Source organism: Heteronotia binoei, chromosome 10 (genome assembly GCF_032191835.1).
Source record: "Heteronotia binoei isolate CCM8104 ecotype False Entrance Well chromosome 10, APGP_CSIRO_Hbin_v1, whole genome shotgun sequence".
NCBI classification, from domain to species: domain Eukaryota; kingdom Metazoa; phylum Chordata; class Lepidosauria; order Squamata; family Gekkonidae; genus Heteronotia; species Heteronotia binoei.
The window spans coordinates 59,246,176-59,265,299 of record NC_083232.1 but is presented as its reverse complement, the minus strand read 5'-3'; the positions used below and the strand labels follow the sequence as shown (position 1 = coordinate 59,265,299).

General features: G+C 41.2%; 1 protein-coding gene across 1 annotated transcript in view; it reads left to right on the top strand.

Annotated features, from left to right (window-relative positions):
- Positions 1-19,124, top strand: part of RFTN1 (raftlin, lipid raft linker 1) — a 144,341-nt gene that overhangs the window by 37,480 nt on the left and 87,737 nt on the right. Inside the window, exon 3 of the mRNA XM_060248729.1 lies at positions 15,562-15,670. Coding sequence (XP_060104712.1) covers positions 15,562-15,670 — 109 coding nt within the window. The remainder of the gene's footprint in view (positions 1-15,561; positions 15,671-19,124) is intronic.

Here is a 19,124-nt window from a genome sequence, read left to right as displayed (position 1 = left end):
AACATATAGTTAGCATTTCCACTGCTGTAGTTTAACACCAGTGTGGTGTTAACTTCCATGAGGGTGATAGACTTTAGATGTTGTCTTTCTAATGTAGAGATGTTGTATTTCTAATGTAGGAATGAAAAAAGCAGCAACTGTATATTGAAAGTTGGTTTCAGTAAATTAAGGGTATGGTACAGAAACTTCAAAACCCATATGAATCACTATAAAGATGTGAAGGAAGCTGTTGGGAAATGGAAGCAGTTTAATGAGAAATCGGTGACTGATTTTACAAATCTGTGGCTGCAGGCTCATCAACCATCTTTCTGTTAACTGTTAGAAGTAATACAATTTGGCAACTGTTAGACATTTACATGTACATGATATATAAAATATATTGCTATGATGCATAAATCACCTATATTAAGGAGTCTTTAATCAAAGCATTTTGTCAGAGATTGTATTGCTTGTAACTAAACAAAAGGGTGAAAAATCATGTCTCATTATGTCATTTTGTTGAAGAGACTGCAAGTGAGAATTTTCATCTGGTCCATGTGAAACCTTAATATTACTGCAGGGGCAGTTGTAAGTGCAAATTCATTAGCAGAAACCTGCCATATGAATTCAGTTAAGGCAGCCTGCTATTTTCAATAATGTCCTGATTAAGGATTCTGGCAAGAACAGCACGATGTTATAAAAAACTTTTAGTGTTTATTTGTGGTGTAAGGCATGTTACAGCTTCTGTTCCAGTCCCCTCGTACTGTGTAATATACTTTTGATCCTTCACCTCAAACTGCTTTGATTTAACTTTGGTCTCTTGAATGTAGTGCTAATTGTGTATGTGCTTAGTTTTACACTCATCACATTTTCTGCAGCACCAAAATTAAGGTGGTATTAGATATTTTTTATTCACAACTGATGTGTTGTGTGCATATGAAATAATTTAACACTTGAATTAATATGTGCTATCATTGGCATTGTGATTCCTGCTCCAGATTATTTTTAACCAGATAGATGGACATTTCCACTGCTGTAGTTTTATGTCTCAGAGAAGTGTAACTCAGACAAGTACTAGCTCAACGGTGTTATAACTGACATGGTACAGTTTTCTGATATATATTTCACAGCAGGGAATTACTTGTTTGAAAGCATCTCTTCATCAAATTCATGCCCTATGTGGGAAATTAATACATCAGAGAGAAGGGTTCTCTGTTGCATATAATCTTTTTTTTTTACAGGGTGTGCTTTTAAATGAGCAAGCCATTTTATTAAATCTATGATGATATAGTCACATGAGATCTTGTACAGTGTTAGTAACTGTTCTTACTTCATCAGCCTTTGGTGAATGGAAATCATGTAGATGCACAGAGGCTTGTTTTAGCTTCGTGTGTGTTATCATCTAGACATTAATTAGAACATAATTAGAAACAGTAGGCATAATGACTTAGAGTGTGGCTGTTCCAAGGCATCCATGCTATGGTGAGTAAAGAACCTTCCCTTTTTTGTCACTGAAATTGGTGAATAAGCCAGTTTCACCTGCCAACCAAGAGCAATAATCTGTCTTGCATATCTAATACTTTCACTTCCTGTTGGCTCCATAACCGTGGCTATTTTTTGTTCTTATGATACAGCTAAGAGGTGCATTTCAAAAGAAAAAGACCATGGGGCCATGTGTTCTAAAAGAGCCCATGTGTCCTAAGCATGTTAGTTTGTTTGCACGTATTTGTTTCTTTGCATATTTGCAAAAAATAAGGAAAAAAAGGTTAGGTCTGTTGTAGCTACTAGAGAAAGACACATAAATGATGAGAGGGAATGATGCAAATGTAGGGGCTTGACAGACTGGTTGAGTGGCTTGACAGACTTGGCTTGTGGACTGCCATCTGAGTCACATGATTCAAATGTCCACAGAGTAAAACAGAGTGCCATAATTGAAGCTGTTAACCTGAAACATTAAGGGTTTCACTTCAGTGAACTTAAGAGCATCTCTAATAGGTAGAAAAATACACTTAAACTTCATCTTTACAAATGAATTCATTCAGTTTCCATTCCAGTTCAACCGTGCACATCAGCATATGCAAATCTTGTAACTGTTGTCAGACAAGGAAGAAAAAAACCCTCCAAAAACCCATAAAGGAAATGGTAGGTTTTAAAAATGTGTCTTTGCTTATCAACCAAACAAGAAGTAATCACATGTTTTCCAAAATTTTCCCTTTTCAGCGCCTTAGGCCCCATGTTCATGCCATGCTTTTTTTAAAAAAAGAAAAGCTACACCAAATGCACTTTAGACTGTGCATTTAATTTTCATACTGGATTGCAAAATTTGTGCCAGGTTGACAACATTCTAGTGTTATAGGATTACAAAAGTATCCATTACAGCAATCTTTCCTATACTGACTACCCTTGGGAGAATTCAAATGTTGCTGCTAAAAAACTGCTGTAGTCTAGTTTCTATTTGGGCAGAGGCATCTCATCTTTTCCCCAAAGCTGGCTTGTTGCAACTGTTTTTGTCTTTGAATGAAATTAGTTTGTATAGTATGGAATGGTACTGGTAGGACTCTGTTATTTTCAGATTGCATGCTATTAAAAAGTCCTTAAACAGAGTCCCTTCTCAAAACACCCATTTACAATTTGGGGGGAAAAGGGAGCAGCAACACCTTTCCTTTATTATTTATGCTCCTCTGACTGAAAGTTTGGACTGGAGCTGTCAATATGAATACAAGATAAAATAAAAAGCAGTAAATGTTAAAGTACAGCATAGAGGATAGGGTTGCGAGGTCCTATTCAAGAAATATCTGGGGACTTCCTCTGTGTCTAAAAATATCAACACTCCTTGCTTCTCATTATGTTTCTCTAAGTACTCCAACATCCAAGACCATTCTAACATTGTCTTTTTGCTGTCTTTTGGGTATGAAACCACATTGATTTTCATGTATAAATTTGTTCAGAATTATTTTAAATCTTTCTGCTAAAATCATTGTAAACAACTTGCTCCTCCACCAAAGAGAGATTCTCACACATCTGAACTACTGCTATCTACTGGTAGCAAAGCAAGTTGATGAAAGTAACAATTTCTAATCACTTCCTCCACTCATTTGCCCCATATGTACTAGAAGGGGGGCATTTACATCTGAACTACTGCTATCTACTGGTAGCAAAGCAAGTTGATGAAAGTAACAATTTCTAATCACTTCCTCCACTCATTTGCCCCATATGTACTAGAAGGGGGGCATTTAAATACATACTGATGAGCTGCCCATGTTCCCCCCTTCCCTTTCTAGCCATAGAGGTCAGGATTAGAACAAACATTTTTATGATCTTATTTTTAACTCTCATAAAAGAATTTGTCACTAGCATCATTTTACTCTAACAAAACATAATTAATTATGCCATGCTGCTCCCTAAAGATAGTGGGTTAGGGTTGGAAGGTGAGTTAGGCTGGAAGGCTTTGACTGGTCTGAAATCACCAAGTCAGCTTCCACAGCAAGAACTTGGGTCTGGCAGACCCCACTCTGAAGCCCTAACTTCTATACCCTTCTCAAACCACCACATAATCTCCAGGAATTTCCCACCAACTGGAAAAAGTATCACTAAAGGCCTCTGGGTAAGTGCCTTCCCACCCACCCAAGTGAAGGCATAACTTCCCCTCCACCTCAAAGGGAGCTGATCTGTGCCTTCTGGAGAGCAATTGTAATTCTGAGTGATCTCCAGCCTTCACCTGGAGATTGGCAACAGTGATTCACCAGGAGGAAATGGCATACCTGTCTGAGGTCACACCCCTCCGCAAACCCCACCCTCTCCATGAACCACTCCTTAAATCTCCAGGAATTTCCTAAACTGGAGTTGGCAACCCTGCAGCCTCTACATAGGAAAAGAACAGTTTTTCTTCACAGTGGGGGGGACCAAAGCAGCTTACAGCATTCTCCTCATTCCTTTCCCCCCTTTGATCTGAACAACCCTGTGAGGCTTCCTGATTTCCTTCTCAGGCAACCATCCTGGGGTGAGGCTGAGGGGAGGAGGGAGAGAGGGAGTGACAGGAAAGAAGCAGAAAAGACAGTAAAGGAGGGGCAGCCATGCCCTCTGAGGAAATGTTCCTGGTGATGCCAGGCTACCTGACTATTTCAGCGTAGGGTTGCCAAGTCCAATTAAAGAAAAATCTGGGGACTTTGGGGGGTGGAGCCAAGAGACTTTGGGGGTAGAGCCAGGAGACATTGGGGGTGGAGCCAGGAACAAGGGTGTGACAAGCATAATTGAACTCCAAGGGAGTTCTGGCTATCACATTTAAAGGGACAGCACACCTTTTTAAATGCCTTTCTTCCATAGGAAATAATTAAGGATAGGCACCATCTTTTGGGGCTCATAGAATTGGACCCTCTGGTCCAATCATTTTGAAACTTGGGGGGTATTTTAGGGAGAGGCACTAGATGCTATACTAAAAACTAGGTGCCTCTACCTCAAACAACCCCCCCCCCCAGAGCCCCCAATACCCACGGATCAATTCCCTATTATTCCCTATGGGAATCATTCTCCATAGGGAATAATAGAGTGCCCAGTAGACATTTCCCTCCCTTCACGCTTTCTAAAGGGGGGGGGGAGGGCCTCCAAACCAGGGAATCCCCTGCCCCCTCCCTCTCTCACACACACACAAATACTTACTAGATCTTCTTCCTGCAGAACTCTACTTGCTGTGAAAACGAAAGCAAAAGAAAGGAAGGGGCCGTTCTCCATGGAAACTATTACTGACCCTTTCCAATGAAGTCCTTCCTGTTTCCTGCACAGCCTTAAAGGCACACATTTTACAAATGGAGCAGTTTGCAGATTTCTAAACCTGCAGGAGCTCTACAACTACATGATGACTGTGGGGGTGGGGCTTCCCCCACTGGCCAGCTGGCTGGGGGCGGGGAGAAGCCTGTAAAAATGGGGGATCCCCAGCTGGGACCTGGGGATTGGGAAGCCTACATGCATGTTCTTTTCTCTCACTGGCCCAGAGCAAGTGGCACCAAAATTTGTGTTGTTTCTCCCCCCCTCCCTGCTTCCGGATTTTTGGAGAGCGGGGAAGGAGACTGCATATTTGAGGGTCCCCCGCCAGGGTGGGGGGGGGAGGCCTATTTCAGCGGCCTTTGGAGGCTGCCTATGCTGGGAGCCTGTCTGTGTCAGCCATTGATAGGGCTGCAGAAGTCTGTTGCCAGTGGCGGCTGTCATGACTTTTGTGAGGCCTCAGTAGAGCAGCAGGCCTTTCTGAGGCTGGTTGACCGAGAAGACAGAGAGAAGCATCAGAGATGTGTCTGTCTCTGAGGTAAGACAGTTTTGGCAGTTTGTTCAATGTTCCTGGGCCTGCAGTAGGTGGGGGCAGAGAAGTCAGCTAATGGAAGGTCAGAGACAGTGACAGATTTTTCATTAGCCAATAGTTGATAGCCCACATCCAACCAATGAGAGAGTTGGGATTTGCCACCATGCCATGGGTTTTATTACTAAAAGATGATGCTTATGTTACTGTTAAAATGTACAAATTGTTGAAATACAAAAAAGAATAATAGGTGAAAGACTGTATGGTAAAATGAGCTAAGAACTTTGGATATGATAACAGATGGAACAATGGGAAAGAATTTGGTTGAAGGATTTGAAAATTACAGTATGTCTTAATCTTAAAGAGCGTTTTTACAAAATGATATTTTGCTGGTACTTGACTCTAGATAAATTGGCTAAAATGTATAAAAATACTTCAAATAAAAGTTGGAAATGTGAGCAGCTTGAACGGATTTTTTACCATATGTGGTGGGCTTGTAATAAAGCCAAAAATTTTTGGATACAAATACATTTACTAATGTAGAAGATGTTAAAAATCAACATACAAATTAAACTAGAAGCGTTCCTTTTGGGACTGATGAACAGATAGCTTGAAAATGGTCATGGAACTTTGTTTTTATATATGACAATGGCAGCAAGGCTACTTTATATGCACAGAACTGGAAGGCTGAGAAAATACCCACAGTAGAAGAATGGTTTTTAAAGACATTGGAATATGCAGAGATGGCTAAACTTCTTTGATTAGAGAAAAGCCATTGTCTACATTTTTTCTAGACTGGGAACCCCTTATCAACTTTTTGCATGGAAGGGGAAAAATGATTTAATGATTAGTGGATTTGATGATCAAAGAAAATTTTAAATAGAAAAGAAAGGAGATTTATGCGTGTGACTCAGTTATGTCTTTAGAGTAAGTTATCATGTTATATGTTTGGATTTAGTAATAAGTATTTGTCACTGAGAATTTTTTGAAATGTTATTGGTATGTTTCTTCAATTTTTATTTTTTTCTTTGCATTTATTTTTCAATATGTTTAAAAAAACCTCTTACTTTGAAAAAAGGAACTGTTACTTTCATCAGCTTGCCCTGCTGCGAGTAGATAGCTGTGGGCCAGATGTGTGAGAACCTTTCTTTGGTGGGGGATCAGAAGAGTATGAATTAAAGAACGAATTTCAGTTCTGCTTTGGCTGAAAGGAAACATTCTTCACAGTGCTACAAAACAGTGCTTAATTTGAATGGACATACTTAAGATCTTACCATGAGGCATTAATGCGCAATTGTGGGATTAGAATGGGGGATGCAGGGATCCACATAAATAGTGTATTATGGAACCTTGATAGTGATTGTGGAACAACAGTCCTTGAGCAATGCAAAATGACCCTTGTCTAGATAGTTCCCAGGAGTGACTACAAATCTGGCAGTGAACAGAAGCTTTACAGCAGAGTCCAGCTATATATGCTTTTACATTGTCAGGGCTTCTTATAACATCCTGCTACAAAGGGTTATGCCAGCACTTGCTCATTATCACCTTGTGCTTCAGCTGGATTCCCCTATATCCAGAAGTAACACATAAGGAATATAATGTGTAGACAAGGTCTTGATCTCAGGTAGGATTGACTTCTAAGAAATATTTTAATTACAAAATAAATATTGCAAGGCTGATTAGAAAATTCAAAATTATTCGAAGAGGGAATGTTCATGGCAGGTATGCAGAAGCTGCAAATGTGAGGTTTTAATCCAGAGAGTGCTTGTTCACAGTGATTCTCACATGACAGAACTGATTCGCACTGATTTACACTTTCAGGAAAGTCTCTCACAGAAGAGGAATTGCTAGCAGGCGACAGCTTATTATAGCGCCTGTCGTCTTACAAGCTGATTCCATTCCAGAAAGCTAACCAGAATAAGAAAACTAGGGTGCATTATACATCACAGAGATGGAAATAAGCTTAGTAACAGGTCATTTAGAGGTTCAGAAAGGCATAGTAGCTATCTTTCTGGGTCATTTTCTTGTTTTGTGCAGCTGTTGGACATAGCTTGGTATTGTAAGAAACTTATCTAAGCAAGAAGAATTTTAATCAAAATAACGGAAGTTCTAATTTTCCTTACAGTTTTTTTATATATTAATATTTGTGTGTGAATGTGTGTGTGTATACACACCCTCTCCCCCTTATAGTTCTATAATAGTTATACAACTCAACCGGTGTATTTCACAGTTCCTCTTACTCAGTTTCAAGAAACTGTTCTATTTCTCAGCTGAAATTTCAGAAGTAATTGATATGTGCCATGGTTTTGATCCTGCCAGATTTTTTGCTTGATCTAGTCTAATTATCATCTCCACTGGAACTCCCACCCATATGTACAAGTCAGCCTGGTGATTGTAAACCTTATATGCATCACAACAATGTTTTTCTGTTATGAGGCTTCGCTAAGGTCACCTAGTGAATGTGTTTGAACTTTGACCCAGTGACTGCAGCTCATTCTCTTAGCCACCACCATCTCTAAGCTTAGTGATAAAAGATATGGGCCACCAATATTTCACATTAGAGATGGCCTAAAGACGACAGGATTCCAATTCCCCGTCTCCCAGCTGTTAAGTTTGTTTGAATGGCTTTGAACTAGCTCCTGTGTTTATCCCTAACTTACTTCACAAGTTTATTATGCAGATAAAATGGAAAGTCCCTCATATATTGTTATAATAATGATGATGATGATGATGATGATGATGATAATAATAATAATAATATTATTTAATTTATATCCCGCCCTCCCTACTGAAGCAGGCTCAGGGCAGCTTACATGACATAAAATGCAGACATTACAATAATACAATAATAAAAATACATTAATTACATAAATGTTGCACTATGTAGTCCCTACACAAAGTCTGCAAAGAGCAGCTATGTAACTAACAAGCTCTACAGCTAGTCCTGAGGAGTACTTTTGTTGCAGAGAGGAAATTGACAGGACACTTGAAATCTCTACTCAGTTTCACCTCTGAAGCAAAGAGGCTTCTAAGGATCCAAGCCTTCTTAATTTTCATCACTGCCCTTTGGTTTTGTGAAGGTGAATAGATAATGGGGTTTAAACCCACAGCCATTTTTGCCTCTACTGGGGAGACAATTCTCCTACTGTCTCCAAAGGTGAAGAACAAGTTGTCAGTTTCATTGCAGCTCTTCACGGCTTTTGTGTGCAATTTTCAGATCTTTTACAAGATGTTACACATCCAACTACATCTAATTTTTTTCCATCTGAGCAGTATGTGCAAGTGTTTGAATATCCAAATGTTGACAGAATTTTCTTTCCCACTGACAATTGAATTGGCTGGAATCAAACATAAGATTCATGATGCTTGTCTGCCTCAATAGACTGACAGTTTTCACAGTGGACACTGAAATAGGTGGATTGCTATAGCATCTGTAATGTTTATACCATATTAATAGATGTTGCTATATATGATTATTTTCATAGGCCTTCCAGAATAGAAACCTATTTAATCAGGAAGGACTGAAGTGAAGAAGAAGACCACAGATTTATACCCTGCCCTTCTCTCGGAATCAGAGACTCAGTGCGGCTTACAATCTCCTATGCATTCTCACCCCACAACAGACACCTTGTGAGGTGGTGGGGCTGAGAGGGCTCAGTTCTTGTCTCAGCTCTTTATATATATATATATATATATATATATATATATATATATATATATATATATATATATATATATATATATATATATATATATATGTGTGTGTGTGTGTGTGTGTGTGTGTGTGTGTTTTAAAAAAATAATATATACAGAAGATAAAAAAGGGAGCAGAGGGAAAAATTTAATATATATAATAACGAGTGTACATCAAATACATACATGTCTTAAAGATTAATACAAAAAGGTGCATAATAGGTAAGATATTGAATCTAAGATAGAGTATTTTATCTTTTTACAACATTTTTGTAATTACTATTGTCACTTAAGAAAAAAAGGAAGGATATTAAAAATGGTAAATATTTCAGATTTGGCCTCAATTCTTGATGGATGGAATTATACAATCTGGGCACAAATGCTGAAAAAGCCATCCCTCAGGGCTTTGCCAACTAAACCTATGATAGGGCAGGTTCCCAGAGAGGCTCAAGTAATCCACACTTTATTATGGATTCTGTTCAGGGGTTCAAAATTTGACAAAAACAGTGGTTATCTGTCATCACATTTATATATCTGTCATTATATATAATATATGAAGATATTCACTCTGTGTGTGTGTGTGTATAGAGAGAGATGGGGGAGAGAAGGGGGGAGAGAGCGAGGGAGAGGGGGGGGAGTACGAACTGCAGATATGCAATCAGAAGTTTACAAATCAAAATCTAACCCAAATACTGTGCATTCGTACATGCTTCAGAATACATCTTAAACTGGATGGGCATTTGATCAATTATTTTTGACATTCAGGAGAAGCTGAGAGTCTTCTGACCTGACCTTTATTCTGGTGCCTGATTTCATTTCCCCAGGCAACAGGAAGAGGGAGCGAGGGGATGGGGAGAATGTGATTCAGCATCTACATGACTTACAGGGATACCATCCAACTAGAACAGCCTATCTTTCTAAATAATTGCATCCCACAATGAGCATTTATATGCACCTTGTTTCTGCTTTGTATCAGTTCTATTATTGTTCCCACTGACTTTGGCTAGACTTTTTTATTCTATATAAGTAGGGGTCTTATTTGTGTGAGTTAGTTCATCCTCTGGAGCAAATGCTTAGTACATGATTTATTTATTTAGCTTATTTGTAGCTGACCTTTCTCACTTGAGGCTCAAGGCAGATAATGGAGTACAGGAACAGCCCCCCGCCCATGTAAATCATACAGTATAGAAATCAAATGAGTACAGAATTGAATGTCAATGTGAGCTACAATGTGAACATACAGTGTAAGATATACAGAGAACAAAGCAGTATGGTAGGGAATTTTAAAATGATACAAGGTGAGGAAGAGAATTGGGCAGGGGGAAGACAGAGGATCAGTCTCAGTTTGCTGCCCAGTAATAGGAAGTAGCCTGCTGCATCAGAAAGACATGAAATGTTTGCTTGCACATGCAGGCAGGCAAACAGGGCTTTAAAGAAGGGGGAGATGGTGAAGTGATAGAGGAGAAAACTTGAGGCTTCCTTCTCCTGCAGTACTAAAGAGCACACTTAGTAGATACAAGGGAAATCAGTGATCACAAAGTATCAGATCAGCTCTGTACATCAGGAAGAACCACTAGTTCATGATCTGTGATCACCACTTGAGATTCATAGAAAAGGAGGGAGAAATATTACTCTCATATCTCCTTATGCTCACTATGCAAATGAGAAATTTAATAGCCTTTTTGGTTGAAAGGGAAGGGTCAAGGTGCACCTGGAAGTTATTTCCAATGAATTCAGTTGTAGAAAACTTATTGAATGGATAGATTTGCAAATATGTGCATATGCAAATATTCACTAGCTATATTTCTGATGTTAGGGAAGTTTTTTTTTTAAAAAAAAGACTTAACTTTAAAAAAATGGCAAATGAAAAAACAACCTTTATTTAATTCATCTGAACCCCACCTTCCTCAAAGCAGCTTAAATCATTCTCCTGCTTTGGTTTTTCTCACTCCTTAATGATGCCTCTAGTAAAAAGCTGTTATCTAGCTTAAGATACATTTCTAATGCAGCCCCTGAAACTAAGCATCATATTTAATTGTGGTGTAACACATTTCATGGATTGTATCACTCTTCAAAGAATTTTCTCCATCTTTTTGCTAACTAAATATGGTCTGATAAGTTTCCAAGTATTATTTTCTGGCAAAGTGATATATAAGCTCTGAGTCATAGTTTCCATCTTTTCTAGGCATACATTGTGTGTGTTTTGGTATTATGGGTCTACACTCAACTTCTATAAACTCTCAAAGATTGTTACTAGTGGATGTTATTCATGGTAACGTAAAGGCTTGTTCTAATGCTAATTTGGGAAAGCTTTCACAGATGTGAGTGCTGTACTGTGGTCTTTAATGATCCCAAGTGTGCATTGGCATAACCTATGAATTAGGGTTGCCAAATCCTTCTGCAGCGGCAGATGACATCATGCGGATGTGATGTCGTTATGCCAGGCACATCATGCTGAGGATGCTCTAGGATTCATGGTAAAAACTCTGTGGTACCACAGAGTTTTACTGCAGATTTATTTTATTTATTTATTTATTACTTTACATTTATATCCCGCCCTCTCCGCAAGCGGACTCAGGGCGGCTTACAATATCATAAAAACAATCAATTCCATAAAACATATAAACATATAGTTCACTTATCAATTTAAAACTATTTGCGCTGTCTCAATCCAGTCTGGCGGTATTGGGTTCTGCCTATGATCGCCAGCTTCTGTAGGATGTCCGGTGGCAGCCCATTTTCAGTCAACCAGAAAAGCTTGTCTAAACAGTTCGGTCTTACAGGCCCTGCGGAACGCCGACAAATCCCGCAGGGCCCTTATAGCTTCTGGGAGGGTGTTCCAAAGTTCTGGTGCTGCCACCGAGAAAGCCCTGGATCTTGTTACGCATAGCCTGGCTTCTTTTGGGCCAGGGGCAGACAGCAGATTTTTTGTCCCTGATCGCAGTGCTCTCTGGGGGATATATGGGGAAAGGCGGTCCCGTAGATAGGCAGGTCCCTGACCATAAAGGGCTTTAAAGGTTAGTACCAACACCTTGAAGCGAACTCGGAACACAACAGGCAACCAGTGCAGCTCTCTCAGCACTGGCCGAATGTGCTCCCGTCGTGGTAGCCCCATTAACAGCCGTGCCGCAGCGTTCTGCACTAGTTGTAGTCTCCGGGTTAGCGTCAGGGGTAGCCCCATGTAGAGAGCATTACAGTGATCTATTCTTGAGGTGACCGTAGCATGGATTACCGTCGCTAGGTCGCTGCGCTCCAGGTAAGGGGCCAGCTGCCGTGCTTGCCGAAGATGGAAAAAGGCAGATCTAACAGTGGCTGCTACCTGAGCCTCCATTGTAAGGGAGGACTCAAGGAGCACGCCTAAGCTCTTGACTTTGGGGACCGGTATCAGTGGCACCCCGTCAAGGGCCGGCAGCTGGATCTCTCTCCCTGGACCGCCCCGACCCAGGTAGAGAACCTCCGTCTTCGTCGGATTCAATTTCAGCCGACTCAGTCTTAGCCAAGAGGCCATGGCTTGTAATGCCAGGTCTAGGTTTTCCAGGGTACAGTCAGACTGGCCACCCATCAATAGGTAGAGCTGGGTGTCATCCGCATATTGATGGCAACCCAGTCTATACCTCCTGACAATCTGGGCAAGGGGGCGCATATAGATATTAAATAGCATCGGGGATAGGACCGCTCCCTGCGGCACCCCACAACTAAGGGAGTGCCTCTGGGATGCTTCCTCCCCTATCACCACCCTTTGTCCCCGATCTTGGAGAAAGGAAGTCAGCCACTGCAAGGCAGATCCCTGTATCCCCACATCGGTGAGGCGGTCAATCAGTAGCTGGTGGTCAACCGTGTCAAAAGCGGCTGACAGATCTAATAACAGCAGCACTGCAGAACCGCCCTGATCCAGATGTCGCATAAGATCATCCATGAGGGCGACCAGAACTGTCTCCGTCCCGTGACCTGGCCGGAAGCCGGACTGGAATGGATCCAGTGCGGAAGTGTCCTCCAGGAATCCCTGCAGCTGAGTCGCCACCGCCCGCTCTATGACCTTACCCAAAAAGGGAAGGTTTGACACCGGCCGATAGTTCGCCAATGTGGCCGGGTCTGCTGATGGTTTTTTTAAGAGGGGACGGACCACTGCCTCTTTAAGAGGTGTGGGAAAGATCCCTTCAATCAGGGACCTATTGATGATATCCTGTAGTGGTTCACGTAGCCACGTTTGGCTAGCCTTTATAAGCCAAGACGGGCACGGATCTAACCTACAGGTCGTAGGGCGTACGGCTGCAAGGATCCTGTCGACTTCCTCCAGACTGAGTGGACTGAAGGAATCCAGAATTGAACCAGAAGACGTGCTCGGTGCCCCAAGTTCATCTACTGTATGAATTATGGCGGGTAGGTCGTGTCGGAGTGACGAGACCTTATCTGCGAAATAGCTCGCAAAAGCCTCACAGCCTATTTCCAATTCTCTACTATTTTGTTTGCCCTGTGGCAATTCTGTTAATGACCGAATTATACTAAACAATTGTGCTGGGCGCGAGGTTGCAGATGCCATTCTGGATGCAAAGTGTTCCTTCTTTGCAGTCTGAATAGCCATCTCATAGGCCCTCATAAATGACCTATATGATGTTCTCGTAGCTTCGTCACGAGCGCGACGCCATTGTCTCTCTAGTCGTCTTAATCGTCGTTTCATCGATCGCAGCTCCGGGGTATACCACGGAGCGGATCGTGATCGAGGATGAAGAGGACGTCTGGGGGCGATTTCGTCGATGGCCTCGGAGAGCCGGTTGTTCCAGGTCTCCACCAGTCCATCCAACGAGTCGCCGGTAGGCCAAGGGTCCCGCATAGCCATCTGAAGCCGCAATGGGTCCATCTGACTACGCGGGCGAGCCAAAATCTGCTCACCGCCTAAACGGGACAGGGGTGGTATATCCACACGGGCCTTCAGGACCTGGTGGTCAGACCATGGCACTGCCTCAGCAGATCCTAGAGCATCCCCAACACGATGTGCCTGGCGCAATGATGTCTCTTCTGGATGATGTCATCACACAGGGCATGTTGCATGATGATGGGGATCTTTGGAGGCGGAGATCCCCCCAGCAGCCTGCTCCATGCCAGCAGGTTGGGGCCCCCCAAACTGTGGGATCACCTGCCCCCAGTGGACACTTGGCAGCCCTACTATAAATACATGGTGCATTTCTCATATGAATGAAGGTGGGTGACTATATCTGAAAAATCATGATTCAGTGTAGCATCCAAACTGGAGCTAGGAATGGCATAGTTTATATTTACTTATACTTAAATTAGGATGCAATCCTGCTGTTTTGCCTTTAACTTAGCAAAAGTTGGTTTGCAATTGTAGTCTTTGGATCATTCAATAGGCAAAAAACTGCCTTCTCTTTACTAGAAAAGTGATTAAAATACTAACTTGGAACATCCATAGCTAAAAAGGTATTTCGGATATAGTTGTGCAAACCTGTTGTATCAATGGAAATGTTTTAGTCCAAAGTGTGACATCAAGAAAAATAACTGTGGTAGGGAAATCTGTTATTTCCCTAGTCATCTTGTCTATATTATTTTAGAGCATTTTTCTAGCAATGATTTCATTTGTTGTATTAAATGATCTATTAACAATGGTAACAATCTTCTGTATCCTTTTCTCCAGTAACATGAGAGAGAACGAAATTAATGGATCCTTTAAAAGCTGAAAAAGAACCAATTTTTTTAAAACTCCAGTACTGACCATGAGCTATCCCAGATAGTCTGCAACCCCAAAGTTTAAGCAAACGGAAAAGTGCATGTAGTGTAAAATGAAAAAAGGGATCTCTTTTGAAACTTCCCATGCTGTCCCACAGGAAATACAGCAATCTTGGACTGCCTTAACAGTCATTTGCACTCTTCAGTCTCCCTAGTTTCATGGTTCTAAATGTGTTAGAAGCTTAGGAAATACCCAGGGACCTCCTTCATCTGTGGAGAGCAGGCACTTGAGTATCTGAAAGCTAGTACTGATTGGTTTGGAAGACTCACATAAAGCTTGTGTTTTTTCCCTCCCTATTTAACTAATATGAAGCTACAGTTTTGACTCAGCTAGCAAACTGCTTTGCAATTCCTTCAAAACCATAGCAGTGATGTTTTTTGGTTGCTTCTTCTCATTTTCTTCTCTTCATAAAAATTTGGATGCTGCACCAGAGAACTGTAAGGCTAAGACAGCATGTGAAAATGGAGTAGTATTTTCATTAAGCTTGTCTTTCAAAACGGATATCCCTGTTGATGCTTATATATGGTTTTAATAGGATTATTAACATTTATTGAGGGCACACTGAGCCATCATATGGGAAAAGGATTTAAGTGATTTTCATTTGAGATGTTGGTTGTGTGCATGTGTACTCTGGGCTGTTAATTTTTTAAAAAATCAGCTTTAGCACTCCATTTCAGAAGATACCGACACTCCATATTTATTATTTTACTTTTCTTGTAGATATGTCTTATGGTCTTTGCCATTACTAGTCCAGGTAATAAGATCAGTCTGAGTGATTTTACATAGAACTACATATTGGGAGGATTGCCATTGCTTTTGAGGACTTAAAAGTGTGTACATTTCTTTTTCTTCCTCTCAGATCATTGAAAAATGGTGCTGTTAGTGAAGGGAATACCTTGGAGATAGAAAGCTGTTTCTCCTCTGACCATCTTCCAGACAAATCAAAGATGCCAGATCTCATTAAGAAAGTAAGTAAAAGCAAAACTTTTGCAAAATAGAATTGGATAAATGGTTACTTTTGGATCTATGAATAATAGACTACTGGCATTTGTAAAAATCTATGAAACTTTTCACTAAAATCTTTTCTGCTGTGTTTAAGTAAATTCTGAAAAATATAATTCTTTAATCTGCTACTATTTATCTGTTACTTCTGCCGAGATCTGCCCTTGATCTAACGAAATTTTACCTTTATATAGAGGTCCTGTTTAGTCAATACCAGCCAACCCTGATTACTGCAGAAGATAGTCAGGAGAAGAAGAATGGAAATGGGTACACTGAATGAGAATGAAAATGAGCCAGAACTTAGAATCATTGAGTTGAAAGGTATCTCCATAGTCCAACCCCCCCCCCACCCACCCACCCCCAAAAAAACCCAACCTCCAGTATCCCTGGCCAAACTGGCCCAGAGAAGATTGCTTCCTGACCCCAAACTGGTGATCAGCATTTTTCTAGGCATGTAGAAAAGGACCATGAGAACTAAGCACTGATGCAGCCCTTCCTGTCCTCCCTCTCATGAACTGCCTAAGTTCACAGAATCAGCGTTGCTATCAGATGGCCATCTAGCTTCTGCTTTATTGCACTGGAGAGTCTAAATTTGGTGGAAAGAAGGCAGAGATGGCAAGGCCATCTAGTATGACTGGTTGGTAGCCGAAGAAGGTGGAAGTGGCACACTAATCTGGACAACTTTAGTTGATCCTACAACCCAGTTTATCACAGTGGATCAGCTCTTGCCCTTAAGGTTCCCCAAAAGTAGAGGTTTGCTAGTAGCCCATGCCCACATGCTCTCAATTCATAGTTCCTGCTCAGAGGCAAAACGCTAGTTACAAAACGCTAGTTGGAGATAAAAACCAAAAATCTCCAGTTTTAAAATTGATCTGTTAATTGTGATATTGATATCCTACCTCTTATGTACAAATCATTGTGACTACAAGTAATCAATGTGACCAACAAAAGTCATTAAAATCTAAAATGCAAATTATACTTATATGAAAATAGAAAGATACATTGGAAGACGATCAAAACTGACAGTAATACCCCATTACCCAGGGAGCATGGGGCTGAAAAGAGATTCTTGTTAACTGCTTGCTAAGAAGGAACCTCATGGTACAGAGTGGTAAAGCTGCAGTCTGAGCTCTCTGCTCATGACCTGAGTTCAGTCCTGGTGGAAGCTGGGTTCAGGTAGCCTTCCAGCCTTCTGAGGTCAGTAAAATGAGTACCCAGCTTGCTGGGGGGGGGGGGGGATGTAAATGACTGGGGAAGGCAATGGCAAACTACCCCATAAAAAGTCTGCCGTAAAAACATCATGATGTGACATCACCCCAGAGTCAGAAATGGGTGGTGTTTGTCTCTATCCAAAAGGACATCATAGTCAATAGTACTGAAAGCTGTTGACAAGTCAAGGAGGACTAATAGAGACATACTACCCCACTCATTGGTTGACTAATTTTGATCATCTAACAAGGCAGGTTTCTCTGCTTTAACTGGATCTGGATCCAGACTGAAAAAAGTTCTATATGGCACTGTAGAATGAGAGAATATTAAGTTCACGTTGGTTTATCTTTTAGCCATCTACTGCTTATCACATGAGAGGTGAGGTGGTGTACAGCAGTGTCTCCACGGATGAGCATAACTTGTGGGTAGGTTCATAGCAAGTAGACTGTTCTTTGATTTTTATGTACTACTTTTATAGTCCACCTTTCTAATTGAGAATCAAGGCAGATTACAGAATTAGACAACAGTGACGGAAGTGCAGTATAATATAAACCAAGAAGCAAGAAATTTCTACACTAGCTGGAGTCTGAATTGTATTAACATGCAGGTTCATATAGAGTGCATTATTAAAGTCTAGCCTCAAGATTACCATGGTATGGATCCACATGGCCAAGCTGGGGGGATTAAACTACAGAGCTGATTTCTGGATGACGTAAAGATGGAAGAAAGCATAAGAACATAAGAGAAGCCATGTTAGATCAGGCCAATGGCCCATCCAGTCCAACACTGTGTCACACAGTGTCAAATATATATACACACACAGACACACACAGACACACACACAGACACACACACAGACACATATACACACTGTGGCTAATAGCCACTGATGGACCTCTGCTCCATATTTTTATCTAAACCTCTCTTGAAGGTGGCTATGCTTGTGGCCGCCACGACCTCCTGTGGCAGTGAATTCCACATGTTAATCACCCTTTGGGTGAAGAAGTACTTCCTTTTATCCGTTTTAACCTGTCTGCTCAGCAATTTCATCGAATGCCCACGAGTTCTTGTATTGTGAGAAAGGGAGAAAAGTACTTCTTTATCTACTTTCTCCATCCCATGCATTATCTTGTAAACCTCTATCATGTCACCCCTCAGTCGACGTTTCTCCAAGCTAAAGAGTCCCAAGCGTTTCAACCTTTCTTCATAGGGAAAGTGTTCCAGCCCTTTAATCATTCTAGTTGCCCTTTTCTGGACTTTCTCCAATGTTATGTATCCTTTTTGAGGTGCGAACTGCACACAGTACTCCAAATGAGACCGCAGCATTGATTTATACAGGGGCATTATGATACTGGCTGATTTGTTTTCAATTCCCTTCCTAATAATTCCCAGCATGGCGTTGGCCTTTTTTATTGCAAACGCACACTGTCTTGACATTTTCAGTGAGTTATCTACCACGACCCCAAGATCTCTCTCTTGGTCAGTCTCTGCCAGTTCACACCCCATCAACTTGTATTTGTAGCTGGGATTCTTGGCCCTAATGTGCATTACTTTGCACTTGGCCACATTGAACCGCATCTGCCACGTTGACGCCCACTCACCCAGCCTCAACAGATCCCTTTGGAGCTCCTCACAATCCTCTCTGGTTCTCACCACCCTGAACAATTTAGTGTCATCCGCAAACTTGGCCAGTTCACTGCTCACTCCCAACTCTAAATCATTTATGAACAAGTTAAAGAGCATGGGACCCAGTACCGAGCCCTGCGGCACCCCACTGCTTACCGTCCTCCACTGCCCATTTATACTCACTCTCTGCTTCCTATTACAATGCATTTGCTGCAGGTGAATTAAGTAGCTTCTCTAGCAACAATGCTGGGTACAGTATAATCGTGGACCAAGAACCTATGCATCTAGAACCAAAAGGAATTCAGTGAAGAACCAAATATGACTTTTTAAAAAAGAAAATTAAATCTTTAAGTTATGGAATACTAGATGGGTAGGTGTTACAGTAGAATGACTATTATGTGAAGGAAATGGTAATAAAAGATTTTTATTGGACTAAAAGATTCTTAGAGATGTTTACAGAGAGAAGTAAACAGTTGTCAGTAATCCAAGTGCAAACTATGAGTGTTTTCCCACATAGCTTACCTCGGAGCGACGTCCCTCTTCACTGCGCAGCGTCTGCGCGGATTTCGCACCAACTGCTCCGCA